Consider the following 25,182-nt stretch of genomic DNA (forward strand, 5'->3'; position numbering starts at 1 on the left):
CTACTGGTTTCCTAGAGTCAAGTATGCACACAGCTATTTGGTTTATCAGCATTTCTACAAATTCTGTTTTTCCACACATTTAATTCATATGCACATAAATATATGTAGATCACTTTTAAGTTTCATAACTGGAAGAAGATTCAAAATATTTTTATAGCATTTTAGTTAACTCTGGATGACCAGAGAGTAAATATCTATCATTTAATTTATTCTAAAAAATCTTGCATTCTATAGGAACTCAAATATTTTACTACTATTATCTAGGAAAATCTGGAGGAAGTAGGCCTTGCTTTCCCTCTGGAAGAAACTTGTCTATTCCCATTATGAATTCAAGAAGGACCTGAGCTTTGTTCACATCTCAGTTCCTCCAATATCATCTGTATGCTGCAGAGTCCTTTGAAACATAAATTCTCTTACCAAATGCCCTGCTCCAAGGGAGAGTTTATGAGCTATAGTTCTGACCTCAGTTAGAGAAAAGCTATCAATAGATGCATTAACAAGATGTCTTTGTTGGTCCCCACAAGGTGACTTTGTTTAATGTAAATTTCTAGATCAGACACCCATGATATAAAAAAGAATATATTCATGAGCCAATTTTTTACCCATTATTTTAGAATACTTGTACCCTTTGCTATACACTCCTTATACGCAAGTATTGAGATGTTTGAATGTAGTGGTTTACAGTTTCAGGAGTAACAGGTATTCTAATTCATGCTGAATGGTATCTTACAGTATGAGATTTCATATCTCATGCTAGGACCATACTACCAGAGCCCAAGTCCTCAATATTTCCCCAGAGCATCAGGCAGCTGCTGCAGGAGCAACGTGAGAGGGAACATTGAACCATGTCACCATTGCAGCTTTGAAAGACACATGTAACTCACAACCCTAGTCATCCAGAACACTTGACACTGTGTTCTACTTCTACTGCTCACAGAAGCTAAAGTCAGTTGGATGCTTTTATTTATAGTGGGAACTCTTCCACCGACAATTTCATCAGTATTCCTCACTGGCCTCAGCAGAATAATGAAACACTCGGGAGCAAATATACAACCCAACAAACCATAGCTGGATGCCAAGATTGCAAACATTTCCACAGCTACTTTGAACTTGCCTTTGGTGCTCAAGTAAGCAGGGACAAAAAAGATCCAGATGATGAAAAAGACCAGCATCACAAAGGTGAGGCATTTTCCTTCATAGTAATTATCTGGCAACTGGAAAGCAACCAAGGTTGTAAGAAAACATAGCAAGGCCAGATAGACATCAATCCCAAACATAGAGCATAAAAATTCTATAGAACCTTCAACACATTCCAAAATGATCTTTATGTTTCGAGATTCCATGTTCTTGCACACTCTTGGAGGCTCCAATTCTAAGTAGGTTGTGCATATGCCAATCTCAACTAGAACAGAGATTAGCACAATGATTTTTCGATAAAGGGAGTGGATGGATAGGAGTCGGGCTCTGGATTTAGAACTTCTGTAGGCTAAACACAGTGAAATAGTCTTTCCAAGAATACAAGACAGGCAAAGAGAAAAACCCACTGCCAAAGTGACATGGGGGGTCATACAGGACCAGTTGTATGGCTTGCCAATGAAAAGCCTGGAAGACAGCCGTATGATGACAAGAGAAACCTGAATAAGAAAGCCCAGATCCCTGTCATTGGCATTCACAAGTGGAGTATGCCTGCATAACACATACACAATTGTGACTGCCACGACCACAAGCACCCCAAAGATGGAGAGAATGACAAGCAGGAATCCCAGGGCCTCATTGTAAGCAAGGAATTCCACCTCTCTCAGTATGCACTCGCTCTTTTGTGCATTTGACCAATAGTCTTCACCACATTGTTCACACTCCCTTTGACCTAATGAACAAACAGAGGATTAACTGCAAGAAAATTAATTGTCCCCTTTAGCTGTGAATAGCTCGGAGCAGCCAAAGACCCAGGGCAGGACTCACTGAAATCCCTTTATACAGAATATACAAAATCTAAAAAAAAAAAAAAAAATAAAAAAAGAAAAAAAAAAGAAAGAAGAAAAAAGCAGCAATACAATGGTCTTAGAGTCTGCAACCAATATTACAAATTGAGAATTATTTTTAGTTGTGGAAATTTGGACTGCCTTCATGGTTTCAGCCTTTCCTATATGGGCCTTTTCCAGTAAGATGCCTCTTTCCTTCTCTTCCCATTATCCCGTTGAGAAGAGAGGTGTGTATCCTCATAAACCTAAGAACAACCCACAAATGGTTTGCCAGGGATGGGAAAATTAAAGCTACTCAGGTGAAACAATCAAGAGAATTACTGTGAGAAATTTGATTAAAATACAAGTGTTTTCAGTCTTCCATTCAACATTACTGCCACCTACTGAGGGGAATCTTGTCTTTGCTCCTTCAGCTTTCTCCTCCCCACCCTCCAGATGCAGATTCCAGAGAACAGGCAGAGAAGGACTGAGAATAAGAAGGGAAACAAGGGTCCCTGGGTGTCTCAGTTGGCTAAGCTTCTGACTTTGACTCAGGTCATGTTCCCGTGATTTGTGGGTTTGAGTCCCATGTTGGGCTCTGTGCTGACAGCTCAGAGCCTGGAGCCTGCTTCAGATTCTGTGTCTCCCTCTCTCTCTGCCCCTCTCCCTCCCCCACCCTCTCTTTCTCTTTCTCTTTCTCACACACACACACACACACACACACACACACACACACACCACACAAGTAAATAAGCATTAAAAAAAGTTTTTTTAAAAACAAGGGAAACGGGGGCGCCTGGGTGGCTCAGTCGGTTAGGCATCTGACTTCGGCTCAGGTCATGATCTCACGGTCTGTGGGTTTGAGCCCCGCGTCGGGCTCTGTGCTGACAGCTAGGAGCCTGGAGCCTGCTTCAGATTCTGTGTCTCCCTCTCTCTCTGACCCTACCCCATTCATGCTCTGTCTCTCTCTGTCTCAAAAATAAATAAACATTTAAAAAAAAAAAAAAAAAAAAACAAGGGAAACAAAAACAACAGTGTTGACAAAGCTCCATGGGAGTGTGTTACAACATAGGAAAAAGGTATTTGAGATGAATTTATGGTAAATTATCAAATGGATCACTTTAATGTTCTTTGAAATGTACAGGTAATGATTGGAAATCCCTTTTAACCACTTCTCACTGTTGGATTGGACTTCTCTTGATAAAACTCTTCAGAGAATGAGTCACGTGGGGCTCAGGGAGTTGTTCATTGTGCTTATTTTCTATTTGGGGAACTTTTACATTTTTTAAAATTCTTCTTGAAATAAATTGTTATGGAGGGACTTTGGGCAAAGGACAAGTACAGCTTTTGAGTTATCTTTAAAGATAGAGATAAGCAGAGATAAAAGTATACCTGCTCCAACATGATTCATAAGGCTACGCACACCAAACCCAGGTAAATTCCTGGTCATGAAGAGCAGAAATTCATCAGGTTGTAGAGAAGAATTCATAGAGCAATAAAGAATTCATCTGTAAAATTCATCCTACAAACCTTGAGCAATTATGGCCTTAAGTCCACTGTCTTTAGGGATGGAATTCTATATCTTACAGTTCCAAACTAGAGATAATTCAGTAGAATACAGAACAGTAATTCACCTGTTTCTCCAATTATTCACTATTTCTTACATAACTGATGTTTAATGTACTTTATAAACTGAAATAATTTTAAGTACTTTTTATGATTCCATTTATTCACATTTCACATTTCATTTTTAAAATTTTTCTTCTCTTAAATTCTTTCTCTTAAATTCCCAACTGTAGCAGCTTTAGAACTGAAATCCAATATTATGGGTTTTTTTCAAACTACACAGAATATCCAACAGTTTGAAGGATTGTAATGATTTTTGTTATAAGTTGTTTACACCTATTTATAAAGATCACTCCTAAAGCCCTGTTTACCAAAGAATGCTTACTCTAATTGCATTTCAGTATCAATGAAAAATATGATCATCTCTACCTGGTTCCCATGACACGTGTCCATCAGCACATGCGATGAGGTCAAAACAGCATATTGGTTCCCCTTGATGAATCCCCTTCCGGGTCCCAGGACGACATAGATCAGTACACACCAAATGGAAAAGCTAGCAAAGACAAACACAATCAATGCATGTAACAAAGCCTTTTGTCTCCACTGGGGGACCAGGGGAGGACAGAAAGAGTTTACATCTGGATTTCTAGGGGGTTTGTGATATCTCAGGAAACCCAAGATAGCTAGGCATGGATGACAGACAAAGAGAATGAATGACACCTGGAGAGCCTAGAGAGGAATTTTGCTAAAAGTCATCTTATGGTTGATTCTAGAAATCCAGAGCTCATCTTAAAGCTAGCTCTTTCCAACTTTAGGGCCTCAGACCAACCTCCATGCCCATGATACTCTGGGGAAGGGACAATTTGCCAACTCTGTTTCTGCTTGTGGGGGTCCTGTGATCCCAAGAATTATCTTGAGAGCCTGAAAAAGATTTCTTCTCACAAGGTCATCCCAACATAGTCTGAAAGTTAAAGAGCGTCAGTAGAAAAGAAAAACAAAAGATCTTTTCCATGGGAAAAATTGGCAGGGCAAAAAAGGAAACATGGACAAGGCATAACACTGGAATATTTTCTCACAAAAAGGAATTTTAAAAGCTCAATAGTAAATGCAGGTCTCCCTTTATATTCTACATGGATGTACACTTTCAAACCTAGTACAAATGCAATGTTTGTAAATCAGTTTATATCTTAATGTAAATAAAGAGCTTCCTATTTAAAAGGGAGATAAAATGTGGTTTCCATTAAGGAAAGAGTTATTTTGGAAAATGAACAATCATATTTATATTTATTTTGGAAATCAGAATTTTCCTATGTTGAGTTTTGCAGGTGAAATCTGAATTAGATAACAATAAAAAACATTAGATATCTGGGAGATCAGTTATGGTATGTAACATTACTGAAGTATGTATTGCTATACACAATAGATAGCCTTCTTAAAAGGTGTGTGTGTGTGTGTGTGTGTGTGTGTGTGATATCACAGAATGAACTGGATTTCCTCTCTCTAGACCTAGTCTTTTGAAAAGAGCTCTTTATATACCTTTCTTTGAAAATTATCATGAATCAGGCGCCTGGGTGGCTCAGTCGGTTAAGCATCTGACTTTGGCTCAGGTCATGATCTCAGGGTTCGTGAGTTGGAGCCCCGTGTAGGGCTCTGCGCTGAACATCTCAGGGCCTGGAGGCTTCTTCAGATTCTGTGTTTCCCTCTCTCTTCTCCTCCCCTGTTCACACTCTGTCTCTCTCTCAAAAATAAATAAAAATATTAAAAAAATAAAATAAAATCATCATGAACAATGAACTGATGCCTTTTTGCTCCATTTCTAAGTATCCCTTTCTGTCTTAACCCCTGTAACCTAGCTTCTAACCCACTCATCTCACTAAAATGTTTCTTGCCGTGTCTGCTAGCTTTTCCTCTAGCTAAATTCTCTGGTGTTTTTCTTCAATATTTGGCACTCTTGATCAATCCTTCCTTGAGATTCAGGCGCCCTTGGCTTCCATTGGGCCTTTTATTTACTTTGTCAGCTCTACCTCCTCCACCTTCCTCATCACTGTGGGCATTTTCTTAGGTTTGCTCCTTAATCCTCTGCTTTAATCTCTTCACATAAAGCAGCTCATTCACTCTTTTTTTTTCACCCAGCAGCTCTATATAAGGACTCCCAAATCTTGATCTCTGCCAACCTATCCCACCTGACCTCTAATTCCATATCCTAAACTTCCAACGTGTCCCTACTTTTAGTTTCTACCATCACCTCCAAGTCAACATGTCAAAACTATTCCCATTAAGCCTATTCCTCCTCCCAAATTCCCCATTTCTGTCACCAACACCACCATTCTCATCCATATCTTTATCTTGCATTACTTGCATGCATATATACACCCTCTCCTTCACTCAGGCCCGTCTGCTCCCCAACCTCCAGATTCAGCTTGCCATGATGAGTTAAATCATACCTGGTACCGTCCACTAATTATTTGGGGCAGAACACTTGCAAGTCCAGGGGCTTCTAACTGTAAGACATCCAGAATGTGACTATTATGTGTCACTTCCATCACATCTATCTTAGTTCAAGCACCCGCATTATTTTGGATTATTTTATTGGTCTTCTAATTGGTTTATCTTTTTCTACTCTTGTTCCCCACCCCAGCCCACTCCTTAGGGCTATTTGCAACATGGCAGACAGATGATCCTTTAAACCCTAAGTCAGACCATTACTCTCCTCTCTCAAGACTCTTCTGTGGCTCCCCTTTTCACTCAGTGTTAAAGTCAAAGTCCTGAAATACCCAATAAGGTCCTATGTGATCTACTCTCTCACCTCTCTTCCTTCCTTCTCCCTCCCTCCTAGTAGCCACACTGACCTCTTTGCTGTTTCTCCAAAATGCCAACCACACCCCTGCCTCAGAGCTTAGAAGTTGCCATTCCCTCTGTCCAAAATGCTCCTCCCCTAGATAATGCATGGATTCACTTCCCTCTAAGTTTTGTTCAAATGTCACCCCGGTGAGGCCTTCCCTGACTACATTATGTAAAATTACAACCTTGACTCCATCATTCCCTATCTTAATCCTTATAACTTTTTCTCTACAGCACTATCACCCTTTAAGATAACATAATTTACTTATTTGTCTTCTTTATTGCCTATTTCCTCCCACCGAAATGTTCCATTAGTCAAAGATTTGTTCTGTTTTGTACACTGATGTATTCCCGGTTCGTAAGATAGTGTCTAGCATCTATAATATTGTGCTCAACAAATATTGGCTCAATTAATTAATTGATTTCACTGTAAGTGCTGTGAAGGCAGTATTTTGGGGTGTGTGTGTGTGTGTGTGTGTGTGTGTGTGTTTGCTTGCTTTTGTTTTTTACTTCTTTTCCTTTATTTAGTAGTCTGTGAAATAACAGGTTGGTTCCAAAGAATCTTCCAAAGCTGATCAATTTTGGAAGGAGGAGAGAGACTATCATTATGAACTTATGGATTTTAAAATGTGTTTTATTTTACTGCATTTATTTTCCTTCTTGATGCTCAAGTTGTCCAATTTTTGACCAGGGAGAACTCCTGCTTTTCTCCCGCATTCTTTTTTTCTTTTTTAAAGTATAATTGACAATGTTATGTTAGTTTCACATGTACAACATAGTGATTCCATAAGTCTATACGTTACCCTGTGCTCACCATAAGTATATGTACCATCTGTCACCATACATTATTACAGTACCGTTGACTATATTCCCTATGCTCTACCTTTCATTCCCCACGACTTATTTATTCCATAACTGGAAACCTGTACCTCCCACTCCCCTTCTCTCATTTTGTCCATCCCCCTCACCCCCTTTCTCTCTGGCAATCATCAATTTGTTTGCCTCTCTCTCTTATTTCACCTAGCTTAACACTTTCTAGTTCCATCTGTGTTATCACAAATGACAAGATCTCGTGTTTTTTATGTCTGAGTAATATCCCATTATATACATATACACACCACTTCTTCATCTATGGATGGACACTTGTGTTGCTTCCATATCTTGGCTATTGTAAATAATTCTGCAATAAACAGAGGAGCATACATCTTTTTGAATTAGTGGGGTTTTTTAAATTTTCTTTGGATAAATACCCAATAGCAGAATTATTGAGTCATTTGATATTTCTATTTAATTTTTTTAGGAAAATCAGTACTATTCTCCACAGTGGCCGCACCAATTTACGTTCCCACCAAGAGTACACAACAGTACACAAGTGTTCCCTTTTCTCCACATACTTGCCAACACTTATTATTTTTTATCTTTTTGATTCTAACCATTCTGACAGATATGAGGCAATATCTCACTACAGTTTTCATTTGCATTTCCCTGATGATTAGTAATTTTGAGAATCTTTTCATGTGTCTGTTTGCCACCTGTATGTCTTTTTTTTTTTTTTTTTTTGCAAGATGTCTATTTAAGTCCTTTGCCCATTTTTTTAGTTGGATTACTTGTTTTTTGGTGCTTAAGTTGTATAAATTATTTATATATTTTGGATCCTAGCCCCTTATCAGATATGTCATTTGCAGTATCTTCTCCCATTCAGTATGTTGCCTTTTCATTTTGTTGATGGGTTCCTTTGTTGTGCAAAAGCTTTTTTTTTTTTTTTTTTTTTGGTTTCTTTTTTTTTTGAAAAGGCATATTTTTTTTTTTTTTTTTGATTGCTTCTCTTGTCTGAGGAGACATATCTAGTAAAGTGTTGCTAAGGTTGATGTCAAAGAAATTACTGCCAAAGTTTTCTTCTAGGAGTTTTATGGTTTCAGGTCTCACATTTAGGTCTTTAATCCATTTTGAGTTTATTTTTGTATATAGTGTAAGAAAGTGGTCCAGTTTCATTCTTTTGCATGTCCAGTTTTCATAGTACCATTTATTGAAGAGACTATATTTTCTCCATTGTATATTCTTGCCTGCTTTGTCGTAGATTGACCATATAATCATGGGTTTATTTCTGGGCTTTATATTCTGTTCTATTGATTCTGTGTATCTATTTTTGTGCTAATACCACATTCTTTTGATTCCTATAGCTTTGTAGTATATCTTGAAATCTGGAATTGTGATACCTCCAACTTTGTTCTTCTTTCTCACAATTGCTTTGACTATTCAGGATATTTTGTGGTTCCATACAAATTTTAGTATTATTTGTTTTAGTTCTAAGAAAAATGTGGCTGATATTTAATAGGGATTGCATTGTATCTGTAGATTGCTTTGGCTATTATGGACATTTTAATAATATTATTTCTTCCCAATCCATGAATATGGAATATCTTTCCATTTGTTAAGCTGTCTTCAATTTTTTTATGAGCGTTTTATAGTTTTCAGAGTATAGGTCTTTCATGTCCTTGATCAAGTTTATTCCTGGGTATTTAATTCTTTTTGGTTCAATTATAAATGGGACTATTTTCTACATTCCTCTTTCTGCTACTTTGTTACTAGTGTATAAAAACACAACCAATTTCTGTGTATTAATTTTGTATCCTGTAATTTCAGCAAATTCATTGATTACTTCTAATAGTTTTTTTTTTTTTTTTTTGGTGGAGTCTTCAGAGCTTTCTGTGATTAGTATCATATAATCTGCAAATCATGACAGTTGAACTTCTTTCTTACCAATTTGGATGCTTTTATTTCTTTTTCTTTTCTGATTGTTGTGGCTAGAATTTTCACTATGTTGAATAAAAGTAGTAAGCATGGACGTCCTTGTCTTGCTCCTGATCTTAGAGGAAAAGCTCTCAGTTTTTCACCATTGAGTGTGTTAGCTGAGGTTTTTTCATATATGGTCTTTATTATATTAAGGTATGCTCCCTCTAAACCAACTTTGTTGAGAGTTTTTATCATGATGAATGTTGCACTTTGACAAATGCTATTTCTGCATCTATTGAGGTGATCATGATTTTTATCCTTCATTTTGTTTATATGGTGTTTCATGTTGACTGATTTGTGAATATTGACTATCCTTGCATTCCCAGAATAAATCCCACTTGATTGTGGTGAATGATGCTTTTAATGCATTGTTGACTATGGTTTGCTAATATTTTGTTGAAGATTTTTACAAGAGTTCTCCTCACCTATCTTCCTTTTTTTAAATACTTTTTTTTCTGGGGTGACAGGGTTGCTCAGTTGGTTAAGCGTCCAACTTCAGCTCAGGTCATGATCTCACGGTTCATGGGTTCAAGCCCAGCGTCAGACTCTGTGCTGACAGCTTGGAGCCTGGAGTGTGCTTCAGATTCTGGGTCTCTCTCTCTCTCTCTCTCTCTCCCCCACTCACACTCTATCTCTGTCTGTCTAAAATACATAAACATTTTTTTTTAATTTTAATACTTTTTTTCTTTTCGCTATTTTGCTGGGGTGCTTTCCCTTACCTTATTTTCTAGATGTCTGATTCATTCTTCGGCATCTTCCAATCTACTCTTGATTCCCTTTAGTGTATTTTTCATTTCAGTTATTATATTCTTCAACTCTGGTTCTTTTTTTTTACATTTTCTATCTCTTTGTTGAAGCTCTTACTGAGTTCTTCTACTTTTCTCTCGGTCCCATGAACACCTTTATGGCCATTACTTTAAACTCTTCATCAGGCATATTGCTTAATTTCATTTAGTTCTTCTTCTGAGGTTTTCTCTTGATCTTTCATTTGGGGCATATTCTTGTCTCCCCATTTTTCTTGACTTTATGTGTTTGTTTCTATAAATTAGGCAAAACAGCTACTTCTCTTACACTTGAAGGAATAGTCTTATGCATGGTTGGCCCCTGTGTGGACTGTGCCTTGTGACTTTGGCTGGCTGGCTAGAGCTGTGTCTGGTGTGGCCAGAGTATTCTGCAATGGAGCTACCCTAGTAACATGGCCAGAGCTGAAGTGGGTTCTGGGGCTGGGGTGGTCCCGGGACTCTCCTCAGAGAGGGTGCTTGGCAGGACAGCTGAAGCTGAAGTGAGTATAATCCAGGGTGTCCCAGGGTGCTGAGCACAGGGGTTGCCCTGGTGGGGCAGCTGGAACCAAGGTGGATGTGGGCTGGGAGGTCCCAGGGTGCCCTGGTTGGGTGGCTAGAATTGAGGCAGGCATGGGCCAGGCATTCCCAAGCCACTCTGCACAAGGGGCACTTTGGCAGGATAGCTGGAGCTAAAGCAGGCATAGCCAGGAGGTCTCAAACAGCTCTGTATCAGGGGTGCCCTAGCAAGCCATATACCTTGTATATACCATATACAAAACAAATATACCTGAGTGTAAATTTAATAAGGGACATCGAAAAGGCAGGAAAATAACCAAAAGAATAAGGAGGAAATAAAGAAAAAAAGCAAAAATGAGAGAAAATAGATAAAACAGAAGACAGACCAAGGAAGTCAAACTCTTTGACTGGAGTGCTTGAAGAAGAAAAACCAAATGATAGGACTAATATTTAAAACTACAGTCCAAGAGAATGTTCCAAAAACAAAAGACTGGAATCTGTACATAGAAAAGATATGTACTATATTTGAAAAAATTGACTTGGAATAGCTAACTCTAGATGTCTGATATTCCACAGTGCCTGAAACAATATAGGCATATAATTCTCTGTGTATATAAACAAAATAAGATGTCAGAGTAACTAACCTTTGATGATTCATTGTTCCAAAATATGGTTGCATTGTTCTTTTTCATCACGAGCTCAAACTTAGAGTTTGTGAATATATATTCTCCAACCTTCACAAAAGCAACCTCTCCATTATCACCTAATCGCCAGTTTAGAATGTCATAGTCACATCTCCATTTTCATCAATTTCTATTCTCTCTCCATTATGGGTGGTAAACTTAAGTCCCTTCAAATAGTACATTAACTAGAAAAAGAGGAGGAAAAAAAGCAATTTGTAAATATTTGGTTGCCTAGAGAACAGGGTTTATAAAGAAAAGAATCTCAGAACTCATATTTAATTCATGTGATTGGACTTTTTCCTTTTCCCTGATACCTCTGCTGTCCAATACAACAACTTCTGGCCACATGAGACAATTGAAAAGTTGAAAGTGGCTGGCCAAATTGAGATGAGCTTTAAGTATACAATACACACTGGTTTGCAAAGACTTAGTTTAAAAATATGTAAACCATCATTAATAATTTTATATTACTTTTATTTATTTCTTTATATGTATAATATTTATAATAATAAATAAATATTATTTATTACTTTATATTTATAATATTATTATTATATTATCATGATTATGACTTCATGTTAAAATACTATTCCAGATCAAATAAAACTTACTAAATTTAATTCTATCTGTTTCTTTTTATTTTTTAATTTAGTTACTAGAAAATTTTAAATTACCTGTGTGGCTCATACAGACTCATACAGATTAGGCGTAGGGGTGCCTAATAATATCTCCATATCTAGGGAATCTTCCTTCCCTCCCAGATTTCTTCCACTTATGGATACCAGTCTACCTCCCCAACCATTCCCTTTCCTACATGTCGGGTGGTAGAGACATGAAGATCAACCAGATCCACTCCCTACCTTGAAAACCTCACAATCCAGTAGAGAGGTTAAACAAATAAACAGGTACAAATAGTAACATTCAATGTGCCTCTATGTTGCTGTTGTGGAAAGTGTTGAAAAGGCATGGGAAAGGGGGTGGCTAACTGTCTTAGGAAAATTTAGGAGGTTTCCCCAGGAAGTGGCTATCTGAGCTGGGTTTTAAAAAATTAGTAAGAATTCACCTGACAAACATTGGTGCAAGGAGATTCTAAGCCAAGAGAATAACATGTGGACAAAGGTCCCTCCACAAACCAAAGAGGCCAAACAACTTGGTGGAAACAGCCTGAATTATGATGTCTGATGAGCTGACATCATATTTTGGTTCTTTCAAATGTCATGACCTTGGGCAAGTCATATATCTTGTAAGCACTAGCTTCCTGGTCTGTTAAAAGAAGGAAATTATTCCTGCCCTATCTCTGTCATAGAAATTAATATAACTTTCAGCCTTTAGTAAGTCAATATACCAAGTTAAGTATTATAAATAATCACCATCCACTCTGGAGTAGGGCCACTCCAGGTCCCCTGCCCTTTTATCTCTCCTTCCTTTTACCACATGCTGTTCTCAAACAACATAAAATCTACATCAGAGTTCACAACATGGTGACTTTCCCTGGCAAGTCCATTGGGAAGAGGCATTTTTTTTCCCTTTCCAATGTTCAGAAGAGTTAAGAAAGGAAATGTTCAAAGAATACCAGTCCCTGACCATTCTCTAGAACAATGTTGCCATAATTCCATCTGTTTGTCACCATTGGATGGTAGGATACAGTTCCCTATCACCCAGCTATACAAAAGAATTTAGAGATATGTCCAAATAAACCACAAGAGTAAAAGGGTTTTACCAAATATACATATTCTGATCAAGTCTGCTAACAGGATAAGCTGAGAAGAATGAGTATGGAGTACATTGTCATTTTATTTTTAAATAAATTTAAAATTTTTACTTCAATACATTTATGAAGCATTCTCAATAAGCCTCTTAACCATCTCTCGGGTAAGGTCCTGCTTTTCAGGTTTAACTTACTGACATCATATGGGGTATGTGTCAAGGAGCATGAATCCCGTCATGGACTATCCCACCAACATTCACCCTGACACTATGTTGACCTTTGATCTTCACTAAAGTCTCTTCTCTGCAATTCTAATACATGTTTGTTGTTCTCTGAGCAAATTTAAATTGTAATATTGAAATATTCAAATAATGAATTAGAGGGTTGTTATTTACCATATAGTATCCTTTCTATTACAAAACAAGTACCCAAAGGATTTCTTTTAAAATAAAGGAACTGCCCTAAGCCTTTAAAATATAACTTAATTTCTTATTCTGAATTTACCACAATTTCCCCAGTACCAAGGAATACACCTTGCACTCAGATCTTGCTTTACAAATTCCATTCTCCAATAAATGGAAATAGGAGTCTTTACAGAAATGGCTGACTTGTCTACTGACCTGACGCAGAGAAAGTACAAGATGAGCCCAAAACATCTTGGGGTTCCAGAAAACAAGGAAGTACTTAGAGATGATAAAGATGTGTCAAAGAAAAAAGAGCTAGCTCAAAGTGGCTCCCAACAGCCAAATCTGGGAAATTTTGAGCAGCAGAATAAATAATGATAGTTGTGGATTATTCCACTCATAGGATGGAAATATTCTTGCATCCATATTGATATAATTAAATCAGAGGGGGAAGAGTAGAATTCTGGTTAATAAGTGTAGAAGAAATGAAGGAAACAGAAAATGACCATTTTTTAAACAAGACAGTAATGGTTGTTTCAGGCAAAACCCATCATCAATGGATGTTAAAATTTGTGGGCAAAGGCATGATGAGAAACATTATTTTCAGATCCTCAGAATACTGTCCCCACAAGATAATTACAAAGGGAAACACACTTTACAGTAGAAAAGGTGACATCACTATTACTTAGTGATGAAAATTAATGTCAACAATAATAATAAGACATAATGACATCATGTACCTCCTGATATGAGACATAAAAAGGATACATCAAGGTGCCTGGGTGGTTCAGTCAGTCAAATGTCTGACTCCTGGTTTCTGGTCTGGTCAAGATCTCATGGTTGGAGAGATCGAGCCCTGCATCCAGTTCTGCACTGACAGCATGGAGCCTGCTTAGGATTCTCTCTCCCTCTCTCCACCCCTCCCTACTCACACTCCCTCCCTCCCTCTCTCTCTCAAAATAAATAAACTTTAAAAAAGAAATTTTTAAAAGGATAAATCATATCAAAAACATATGATATTTTTGCCAAAATGCATACCCTCAATGTATCCATGAGAAAAAAAATAGAAAAACCAAAATTGTAAAACATTCTTTTTTTTTAGTTTATTTATTTATTTTGAGAGAGAAGAGAGTATGAGCAGGGGAGGGGCAGACAGAGAGGGAGAGAGAATCCCTAGCAGGCACTGTCAGTGCAGAGCTTCACGTGGGGCTTGATCCTACAAACCATAAGGTTCATGACCTGAGCCAAACCAAGAGTGGGAAGCTTAACCGACTGAGCCACCCAGGTGCCCCTAAATTTAAGACATTTTAAAAATAACTGGCCAGTACTTATAAAAAATATCAAAGTCATGAAAAACAAGGAGGAATGGAGAACTACCACATACTGGAGGAGACTAAGTAGACACAGATCAAAATGCATTGTGGGATCAATTTGAAAATAAAAATAAAGATGTGGTGGTTCAGACTACTGTGGACTCTGTTGGCAGTGACAGGCAATTTGGTGTTGCTAGAGAATAAAGTGCTGAGAGTCATGGAAAGAATGATAAAATCAAAGATTCTGATAGCGCCAGACCACAGATGTCATGCTTTATCCTTTACATGTAAGAGGGGAGGGACTGAAGGCTGTAAGCGAAGGAGCACTCTGATTAGGCGTGCATCCTGCTGAGATCATTCGGGCTACTGTGTCCCAACACGAATTTCTTGGACATCAGAGTTGAGACAGGAAAGAGGAGAATCATATCCTCAAGATGACCCCCATTAGTCTTCTTCTAGTGTTCATGCCTTTGCATGGCCCCTCCCACACTGCATAAAGGCTAAAGTTTCCCTCCCAGCTAGCTATGACCATGTTAACTAAATTCTGGCTAATGGCATGTAAGGACAATTGTATGTAATTTCCAGGAAATATCCTTAAATGGAGGGATGTACACATCATTGCCCTTTCTCCTTCCTGCTGGTTACAGTATGGACATGATGGTTGAAGTCCAAGTAGACATTTGAGATTATGAAGTGAACCCACATATTGAGAACAGTGAAACAAGGTAGAAGGAATCTGGATCCCTAAGTCAGTCTTTCAGTCCCAGAATGTTAATCTCTAAACTTCACTTACATGAAGAAAAAGAAAAACAAAACCTATTTTGCATAAGGTACTGTTTAGGGAGGATTTTCTACCATTCAAAACAAACCTAATAAGAATTCTGTTAACAAACTAGGTGTTGTATGTAAGTGATAAATCACTGAATTCTACTCCTGAAACCAATATTGCACTGCATGTTAACTAACTAGAATTTAAATAAAAATTTGAAAGGAAAAAAAATTTTAATTAAAAAATAGAAAAAATTTAAAGGCTTCAAAAATCCCACCAAATAGGAACTTAAAAATGCTCATTTAGGTCACACAAGCAAGCTCTTCTCTTAGGTAGACATGTGATACAATTGTATCTATTAAATACAAAAGCAAGTAAAAGGTTTTATTTGTATGAATTCTTTTAATGTCAAACTCTGTCATGAAGTAAAAGAAACAAACCAATAACTTACCAGGCTCAAAGTCAGGTATATATGCACAGGTGTTTCCTGGCATATATGGCCCATGTCCTTCTTCACATCTACTTAGACCATCCAAGGCATAAGTCAGAGAATATACAGCTTGTTTGACATTGTTTGTGATTCTTAGCTGAGACACATCCAGATAGGTATTTTTAAGATCTTCCAACTTCTCCTCTCCAATACAGAATTCATCAGACATGGCATGAAATCTGTCCTCCTTACCAGTCAAATTCACTCTATGGTCAATGTTGTAAGGAACACTGCTATCCAGCTAAGTACAGTTAAAAGCCATTTGCCAGAATTCAACAGTCAGGACATCATTTGGATCCTTGCCAGGATGTACATCATAAAGAAATTCTTTGAGTCCTGGTATATCAGCTCTTGGAATTGCAAATCCAATACTTCCACCAAAATATGGGAAATATTCAGGCTTTGCAATGAGGGCAGAGGTAATCCAGGCTTCACTGGCTATCCATGTTCTGTCAGTTATGTTATGGTGAACCATTTCCAGCACAAAAGGACTGAGGTCAGTATCAGATGCTTAAAGCACAACTCTGGCAGTGGAACTCAACCGCATCAACAGTTTTCTGCATTTTCTCATTGGAAGAGGCTTTGGGAATAATTTCAGAGAATGCAATACAGGTTGTACTGTTGGCACTCAATGTTGCAATACAGGTTGGCATTCTCCATTCTTTCCTTAAAATTTTTCACTCCATATTTTCCATAATCATCATCAGTTGCTATTGTGCCTATCCAGATCCAATCAAAGTGGTGGATAAGTCATACCATGGCTTCTGACTGGATCTTATCACTGCCTACCGTGTGAAGGTAAGACGGAAACTGGTGTTTGTCATAAGAATCAAGCAGGTAGAGGTGTAACTCACCTACAATTGAAAATGTGCGTGCAGTTATTAGAAAGCAATAGAAAAAATTCAAATTACACAACCTCTGAATATTTTTATTGGAGAAAGAAGGGACTGATCAGTTCTCCCTTCATTCTCACATCCTTCCACAATAAAACCTTGTACTCCGCTCCCTATCTCATGGGTGGGGACCATGCAAGGGAACACTAGCCTCCCTGTGCACCCTTTCCTCACTCCACCCCAGGGGAGTCAGAAAAGCCAATTATCAAGATAATGACATTCAATGCACCACTTTTCAGAGCTGGGGTCACAACACTGAAAAACAGGTCACCTGACATTTCATCTATGTTCTCATGACACTGGGTGTGAGGGTCAAGGTCCTTCCTCAGCTCTGCTTTCTCATCCACACAGATGATGGAGTGAGTGGACTCACAGTCTATTTGGAAGGCTCAGTTCTCTCTTGTTCTCCCTCCTTCCCTCTGCCCCTCGTGTGTGTGTGTGTGTGTGTGTGTGTGTGTGTGTGTGTGTGTCTTTCTACCACCACTCCTTTCCCTCTTTCTCTTCTCTTACCTTGTTTCTCTCTGCCAGGACTTGTGAGCATTTAGGTTCTGAGACTTACTGGAGGAAGGTTGTAGGAAGCTCCACAGCACCTGCACAAAGTTCTAGAAGGCCTCATTTTATAGGTACTTGTCCAGATAAATTAAACAGTACTTTTTTTTTTCATTTTGCCAGTGATCCTCATGTATATTTCCATCAGTACCATGAATTCCTGACAATCTTACATGCATTTCTGCTCTACCTTACCCCCAGCCTCACTGACTCTGCAATGAGGAACATACGCTACATTCTTGCCCAACCCATCTCTTGTTATTAATATGTCACCTTCAGTAGGACCTCCTATATTATAATTCCATAGCTCCATGACTGTCAATGCCTTTGTGAGTGACAAAATATTCCTATTTTCTCTTTTCTATACCATTTGTCCTATTCTTATACTCTTAGCTAAAGTTTACATTCTTCTTTGGAAACTCATTAGCAGCAGCATCATGGAAGTCATATGCAGGAAAGAATCTCATTTAAGAAGCAGAGACACCTGATTTTTAATTCTGGCTACATAATTAGTGTAAGACTGTGGACAATTTACTTAAACCCTCTGAACCTCGGTTTCCTCATGAACAAAATCAGGGTAATGGTATCTACATCTTAAGTACATTAAGTACACCTAATATATACTCAGTATAATATAATGAATAACATACATATCATACATGTTAATATATAACATAAAAATTTTAATATGATCAGTATATTAAATGAAACAGCCAATGTGAAAGTGTCATATAGAAGATTACTTTTACCTTCTTTGCATATTTACTGCAAAGATTTAAACAAGAAAATCAATCTAGAGGTTTCTAGCCAGTGCCTGGACTGCAGCTGGGTTTTGGTAGAAAATAGAGTTCACAGTAACCGTTCAACTGAGCTACATGAAGCCCACGGCTAAGGTGTTAGCTGTGTCATCCACCCACCCCCCACCCACTTGGCCTGTTTCTCAGTATTTTTCTGTTCCTCCTTCATTTTTATTTGTAACTTTATAAGAAATACCATGTAAATGTTATTTTTTATGATTATTTCAAATTTCCCATTACTTTAGTAACACAAATAGGCTTAATCATCATTCACATTAATAAATCCTGACTATACTTCAATCACCCATCCTTAGAAATCATTAGAGTTTTATTTATATTTTCTTAATAATCCATTCTCCCTTATGTCATCTTATTCTTAAGTAGAAACATATCATCTGTCTCTGAAGTTAAAATAATCTAATGGTTACCAGAGGGGAGGTGGGTGGGGGGATATATAAAATAGGTGATGGGGATTAAGGATCACACTCTGTGATCAGGACAGAGTGAGGCGTGGAACTGTTAAATTACTCTGTTGTACACCTGGAACTAAAGGAACACTATTACATTAACTAACTGGAATTAAAATAAAAACTTAAAGTAAAAAAAGTTTTTTAAGTCAAAAATAAAATAATCCATAAAATTAGCATCCCAAAACTCTAGCTATCTTATGAAATTCCCAGGCTCATTTCACTATGTTAGTGTATGGAACAAAAAGAGTCATGAATATTTAATATAGGCAAGAAACAAAATGAATTCGTTATACCATCTAGCAAACAACCAACCAATTAGTATTTCTCCATCACCTACTCTGTACCTCTGTGTTGTGCCTAGTGAGATGTTAACTTAGAAATCAATAACTCACAGCCTCAAGCCAAAAATTAAAGTAGTATCCTGAAGGGTATAGAAGAGTCTGAAATCACCTCTACATGGTCACCAAGTCATACCTGCTGAGGCTAGACTGGACAGAGTAATTAGGGGCAGTAACTTCACCATCATCCCTGTTTGTCTCTGCAATTTGCCTCGGCCTCATCTGAGTACCTTACTATTTACTGCAGTTTCCACAAACACAGCTTGTGTTTGCTTATAAATTAGTACCCAGCACAGTATTCTGAGCTACCTGAGTATTACCTGTGGTAAATAATACAACCCTAGAATTCTTGACACAGCAGATGATAAGGACGATCCGCATACTCCAACAATTCCTGCCAGAAATGCTCCGGTACTGTTTCTAAAATTGGGCTTGTTTTCTTCCCGCCCTGTAAGGAATCCCAACACTTCTTCTACAGATTTGGAGGTGGTGAGACAGGTATCAAAAATCTGATAGCCCAAAGTGATGTTGGGCAAAATATCTTTCTTCTTGTTAATCTCCTTGATTGTGTGGATCATGGTTTTCATCCAGCGGAACCCCCAAAAGTTAAACCTGAAAAAGAAACAGCTTTTGTAAGGCTTTAGTCAGTGGGTGGAACTTCGGGGTCCGGGAGAGCAACCTTTAGCTGAGGGTGGTACCAAGAGCATTTTGCCAGAATATCAGCAGGCACCTCACTTGCGTGAGCATGTGAATATTGCATGAATGATAGAGCAAAGTTCAAGGGTTCACATATGAATTGTATTCACTGTTGATTGGTTTGGGCTGAGAAGTACCTTTTTGGGACATTTTCTAGCTCTATATATCTTTCATATGATATAATCTCCCCAAACTGCTGATTATGTCTTTTCACAAAATTATCTTCATATTCTCAATTCTCTCCACCACACAGGGCACTAAATAACCCCTCAATACATTTTCGCCATTCATTGGAAGTCCTTGATGCCATATGACTCTCCTTTCCCTCCTCTTTACTTTCCTATTAATTATAATAAAAATGATGTAAATATATGAAAATGTGATAAAAGTATATCAAAGAGGAATATAAAGTTTATGTACACCATATATCCTATGACTCCAATTTAATCATTTTTTTCTGCCATGATTTGATGGTTAATGCTGAAAATTTTTTTAATTGAAAACTGTCTCCTTCCCACCATTCTCACATAAAACCATGATTCAGATATTTCCCCCTTCATCCCCCAGCCACTAAAGGGAAAAATATTTCTCTTATAATCCATCACCACATTTTTTTTCAGGGTCTTCTCCACTGAAAAATATCTATTCTATTCCCAACTCTTGTTCTCCCCAGTTTTAGCTACACTTTAACCTATTTAAAAGTATCTCAAGAATTTTTGTCTTAATATCTTCTCACCTATGTAGTACCTAACTCTGTATCTTCTACTCAATAAATGTTTTTGATTAAACGTCTAATAGCAAATAGCCCTGCTAGCAGATTAGTATTTCTTTAGTTGGGTTTTTTTAGTTAAGGCTAACTTTGTTTTTTATTTGTTTAATAAATAGTTACTGGGTGTTCCACCGGTGCTAGACCTTATAGGTTATAACACAGAACCAGATAGGAACTGCAGTGCACAGGTGAAGACACAGAAAAATAGCCAACTCATGCACCAAATTATAAAAATAGTGACAGAGATACACATAGGGGCCCTGAAGATGGACACCTCACCCTGGAGGACGTAATGGCCAAAATGAGGCTTGAAGAATGACATAAAAACAGGGATGAAAGCTGCAGATGGAGGGAATGGTGTGTGTGAACGCATGTTCTCAAGAAGAGAACCTAATACATTCTAGGGATGGAAAGATCAGTACATTCGAAGGATAAAAGTGGGAGTGGGTATGGCACAGGGAAATGGAAACTGGACAACCAGAGGTGCCAGAACATGAAAGTCTTCATCATCCTAAGATAGTTGGCTTCTACATGGGGGCAATATAAATTGGCATACATGTTTTTGAAATAAATATAGCAATATCTTTCTTTAATATTTAGTTATTCAATTTGAGAGACAGAGAACAAGAGAATGGGGGAGGGGCAGAAAAACAGGGAGAGAGAGAATCCCAAGCAGGCTCCATACTGTCATCGCGGAGCCTGATGCGGGGCTCAATCCCATGAACCACAAGATCGTGACCTGAGCCAAAATCAAGAGTCAGACACTTAACTGACTGAGCCACCCAGTATCTGTAGCAATATCTTCTTTAAGGGAACAGAGCAATTTATTTCAAGAGCTAGGAAAACGTTTACCTAGTTTGAATCAATAATTCTACCCCTGAGAAGTTTTCTGAACAAATTGTTCTTCCTGAAGGAAAAAGGTACGTATACCCCCAAAGTATTCATTACTGAATTATCTATAATATTGAAACACCAGAACTTACATGTTCACTGATAAGAAATTATGGTATAGTGACTTGATGGGAATATTTTCCATCATTAAAAAACTATAATTAGATTACACAGTAGCATGTATATAATATTAAGTGAAACAGGCCATATGCAATGTTATTTCCATACTATAATTAAAACGTACATACAAATTATGTGAACATTTGGTTAAGTATCAACAGAGAAATTTTTAAATTTTTTTAATGCTTATTTATTTTTGAGAGAGAGAGAGAGAGATACAGAGTGTGAACAAGGGAGGGGCAGGGAGAGGGAGACACAGAATCCGAAGCAGGCTCCAGGCTCTGAGCTGTCAGCACAGAGCCTGACACAGGGCTCAAATTCACAGTGAGATCATGACCTGAGCTGAAATCAGACGCTTAACCAACTGAGCCGCCCAGATGCTCCTCAACAGGGAAATATTTTAAATGAGCACAGAATAATTACTGGAAGGGTGAGATTTGGGATGATTTTTCTTTCATTCTCTGATTTCCATTATGATATTCAAGTACTGTTGTGCAACATATACATTTCCCCCCCCCAGAAAATTTCTCTAAATCCTAACCTCATTTAGATCAACAAAAACAAGAATTAAAAGACACTTTCACCTCCCATTTCACTGCCTTTCTCTTCCCTGAACATTTTCAAAGTAACAGAAAAGTCTTCCTCTTCTGTATGCCTAAGCTGATGGCCAAGCAAAACTAGTATCTTGGTAACATTAGAGCATGAGACTTCTCCAAAGCCCAACTTGAATTTCTAGATCAGGTATAGGTGGGTTGATGATGCTAAAATCAAAGTACTACCAGATTAGGCCTGGCTTGGCCCCTGAGCACGTCCCAGGCCAGGCCAGTCTCAATGCGACTGTCCCACTGAAAGGGAAAGTCGCATCACAAGAAGGAGTGTTAAGAGTCTTGGAGAACACTGGTGTTGGACGGAGATTGGAAGAAACTGCTGGTGGTGTGGGTGAAAATGAATTATAATCTTGAAGAACATATGTCAATTTTAAAAATATGGAATTTTGATATCCAAAATATATAGGTATTTTCAAGATGGACTAAGGTGCTAAGGAAAGTTTTAGCTTTGTATAGCATAAAGATGAGCAATATGGGCTTCAGTCAAATGAGACGGGGAGACCAGCTGAACACTCATAACGATGCCTTGTATTGCTGAGTCACATTCAGGATGAGAAACTGTCTTTTTAGAGGCCCTGCATCACATGAAAGAAGCTTCACACACAATGTCGTGAATCAAAGTGCCACAGACTTCTCAGCAGCAACACTGAGAGCCAGAAAATGACTGAAGAAATCCTTTCAGAGACTCCTCAGGTTTGAGTTAAAGAGGGAATAAATACACACCTTATCTCTCCCACTGATTACAATTAAAACTGCTGGACAGAATATATAAAGCAACTATTAGACTACTCTGAAACTTACATAAGAAGAGGAAGGGGGAGTGCCTGGGTGGCTCAGTCAGTTAAGCATCCGACTTCAGCTCAGATCATGATCTCACAGTTTGTGCCCCACATTGGGCTTTCTGCTGTCATCGCAGAGCCCACTTTGGATCCTCTGTCCTCCCTCTCGGCCCCACGCCCCCCCCAAAAAATAAACACTTAAAAAAATAAGAACACGTGCACTACATAGGAAAATCAAAATATCCCTGACATAGTGAATTACTTTGTAAATGGGACATACTTCTCACCACTGTTTCAACCACATTGGACATGCCAAATTATTTTTTTAATGAAAGGGGTAGATTTTTACTAAAAACTTCTATATTGGCTTTTTTTCTAGTTAGCCTTGCTAGGAAGATAACCTTCAAAAATTCTGATGAAAGGTGAGGAACAAATTAAGTGATTCCATTTACAAAATATTAGTGTACAAACTCTAGTTTTCATTTTATATTTTAGGGATTGAACGTGTAAACTTCCGTGATAAATAATGAACTGACTCTACAACAATGTAGCTGCCAGCAAAAGCCCTTCTCATCCCTCTTTCCTTTGCTTAGCTGTAAGACTGGAAAAGAATTAGAAGGTCCAGGAAACAGATAAGAAGGGATGGATTTCAATCCTTTCCTTTGCCAACAACATTACTGTTTATCTACTCCTCTAATGATATTTCAAATATGTAGCATGAAATAAGATCAAAGGAAAAGAGTTGTGATCATTAAAGATTTAATTGTATAAGAAGTTGCTAAAATTTTTGTAGCATTCATTTATAATTGAAATTACCATCCAGCCTCATAGAAATGCTTACTATATAATGAATTGTGGTCATGCTATGGTCACAACTATGCAAAAATTATAGTTGCATTTGTATAAAAGGGCTGAGAAAGAATATAGGGAAAGGACTGCTTTGTTATGGTAGTAATATAGTGGATAGTTGTTTTCCTTTGTTTCAATTTCTGGCACTTTTCATAACTAAAGTGTGTGTATGTGTGTGCGTGCTCACATGCATGCATGCAAATCTAAGCCCTGTTTGCCTTTCTTACAAAGCATTATTAGTAAATTCAGATTATCCGTCATGGGTCCCATTTCCTAACATGGCAATTTCGGCATGAGGAGAGTAGAGCAGAAACCTTCCAGGGGAAGGAATCTTATTATGAATTTTAGCTCCGATATAAAATCGGCATCCCCACACTGTGTATTTTCACTTGAGGAGAATTTAGTCTAATTAACAATTCACATTAAAGCTATAACACTGCATAACTCTGCATCAGTGCTTCCTTAGCAAAACGCTGATTCTGATTCAGCAGATGTGGGATGCAGCCTGAGATCCACATTTTTAACAAGCTTTTAGGGGCTGCTGCTGGTCCACAGACCACCCTCTGAAAAGCAACGTTTTACATTACACAAAACCTGTTATTGTCCTTTCTGCGGTACGGAAGTGGGAAAGGACCCACTTGAGACCAAGCTTTTCTTGTTTCTAAGCAATCCTAGAGTGTCCACCCTGGAGAAACTGAGGCACAGAAACAGATAGTACCTCTCCTGTATCAAATAAATAGTGTCGGAGTCAGGGCTGGTTTCATGGTGCCAGCTCCAGACCCTGACTTCCACCCCCCCTCCCCACATTCCTTCATCCCTACCACTGTGCTTGATGTAAAAAGAAGACAAGAAAAGCAGCTTACCCTTCACATTTTGCTGATACTGGCTCCAAAACAGACTCATTTGATAGGATGGCCCTGTAGTGAATAGGAAACAGTCCTCTAATGACAGGTGAATGGTTTTTGGCATCTACATACCCATTCAGATCAAACTTGCCCAGCAAACGATAGGTGTGTTCTTCCTTTCTCTTCTTTGCCTTCAATGCCTAATTCAGCCCATAAAAAAGCAAGAAATCCTAGAACCAAGCATTTCTTTCTGCTGTCCATTTTAATAAAGAGAGTTTGGGAGAAATGACCAGTGTTAGAAGCCTTAAGGAGGCACCTTAATAGAGTGTTTCAGTGAGTGTGTGCATACTATGTCCCAGTGGGCTCGGCTTACCACTACTTGCTACATAATCGTCAGGCCTCAATCAATCACCGGGCCTTATACTCACCTGCAATTTATCAATCTGGACTAGACACTGAGTAATCCCTTTGGAATGAGCCTCATAAAAATCTCTTCTATGCTTAGCAATAATATATAATGACAAAATAGTGGGTTTTGAGTTTGAAAGAGTGATTTCATTTTGTAAAAATTGTCCCTTTCTTGTTTGTCATGTGTCAGCCTCATTCACTCTCACTTCAGCCACCCCTGTGGGAGCAGCTCTTGCCCCAAAGATGAGGAAGGGCATTCTGCTTCATCACCAAGTATTTTAAAAAAAGGTGACATCAGGGGGCCTGGGTGGCTCAGTCGGTTGGGCTTCCGACTTCGGCTTAGG

At 38.2% G+C, this 25,182-nt stretch overlaps 1 protein-coding gene across 1 annotated transcript; it reads right to left on the reverse strand.

Annotated features, from left to right (window-relative positions):
- On the reverse strand, nucleotides 1-25,182 carry LOC125921222 (vomeronasal type-2 receptor 1-like). The gene is given in 11 exon segments (XM_049628659.1): nucleotides 1-1,867; nucleotides 3,957-4,080; nucleotides 11,104-11,249; nucleotides 11,252-11,327; nucleotides 15,777-16,365; nucleotides 16,367-16,438; nucleotides 16,470-16,650; nucleotides 16,653-16,680; nucleotides 19,194-19,485; nucleotides 24,449-24,606; nucleotides 24,608-25,182. Coding segments are annotated over 11 exon segments (2,769 nt in total). The 5' UTR covers nucleotides 24,692-25,182; the 3' UTR covers nucleotides 1-848.

The sequence above is a fragment of the Panthera uncia genome, chromosome C2, assembly GCF_023721935.1.
Source record: "Panthera uncia isolate 11264 chromosome C2, Puncia_PCG_1.0, whole genome shotgun sequence".
Taxonomy (NCBI): Eukaryota; Metazoa; Chordata; class Mammalia; order Carnivora; family Felidae; genus Panthera; species Panthera uncia.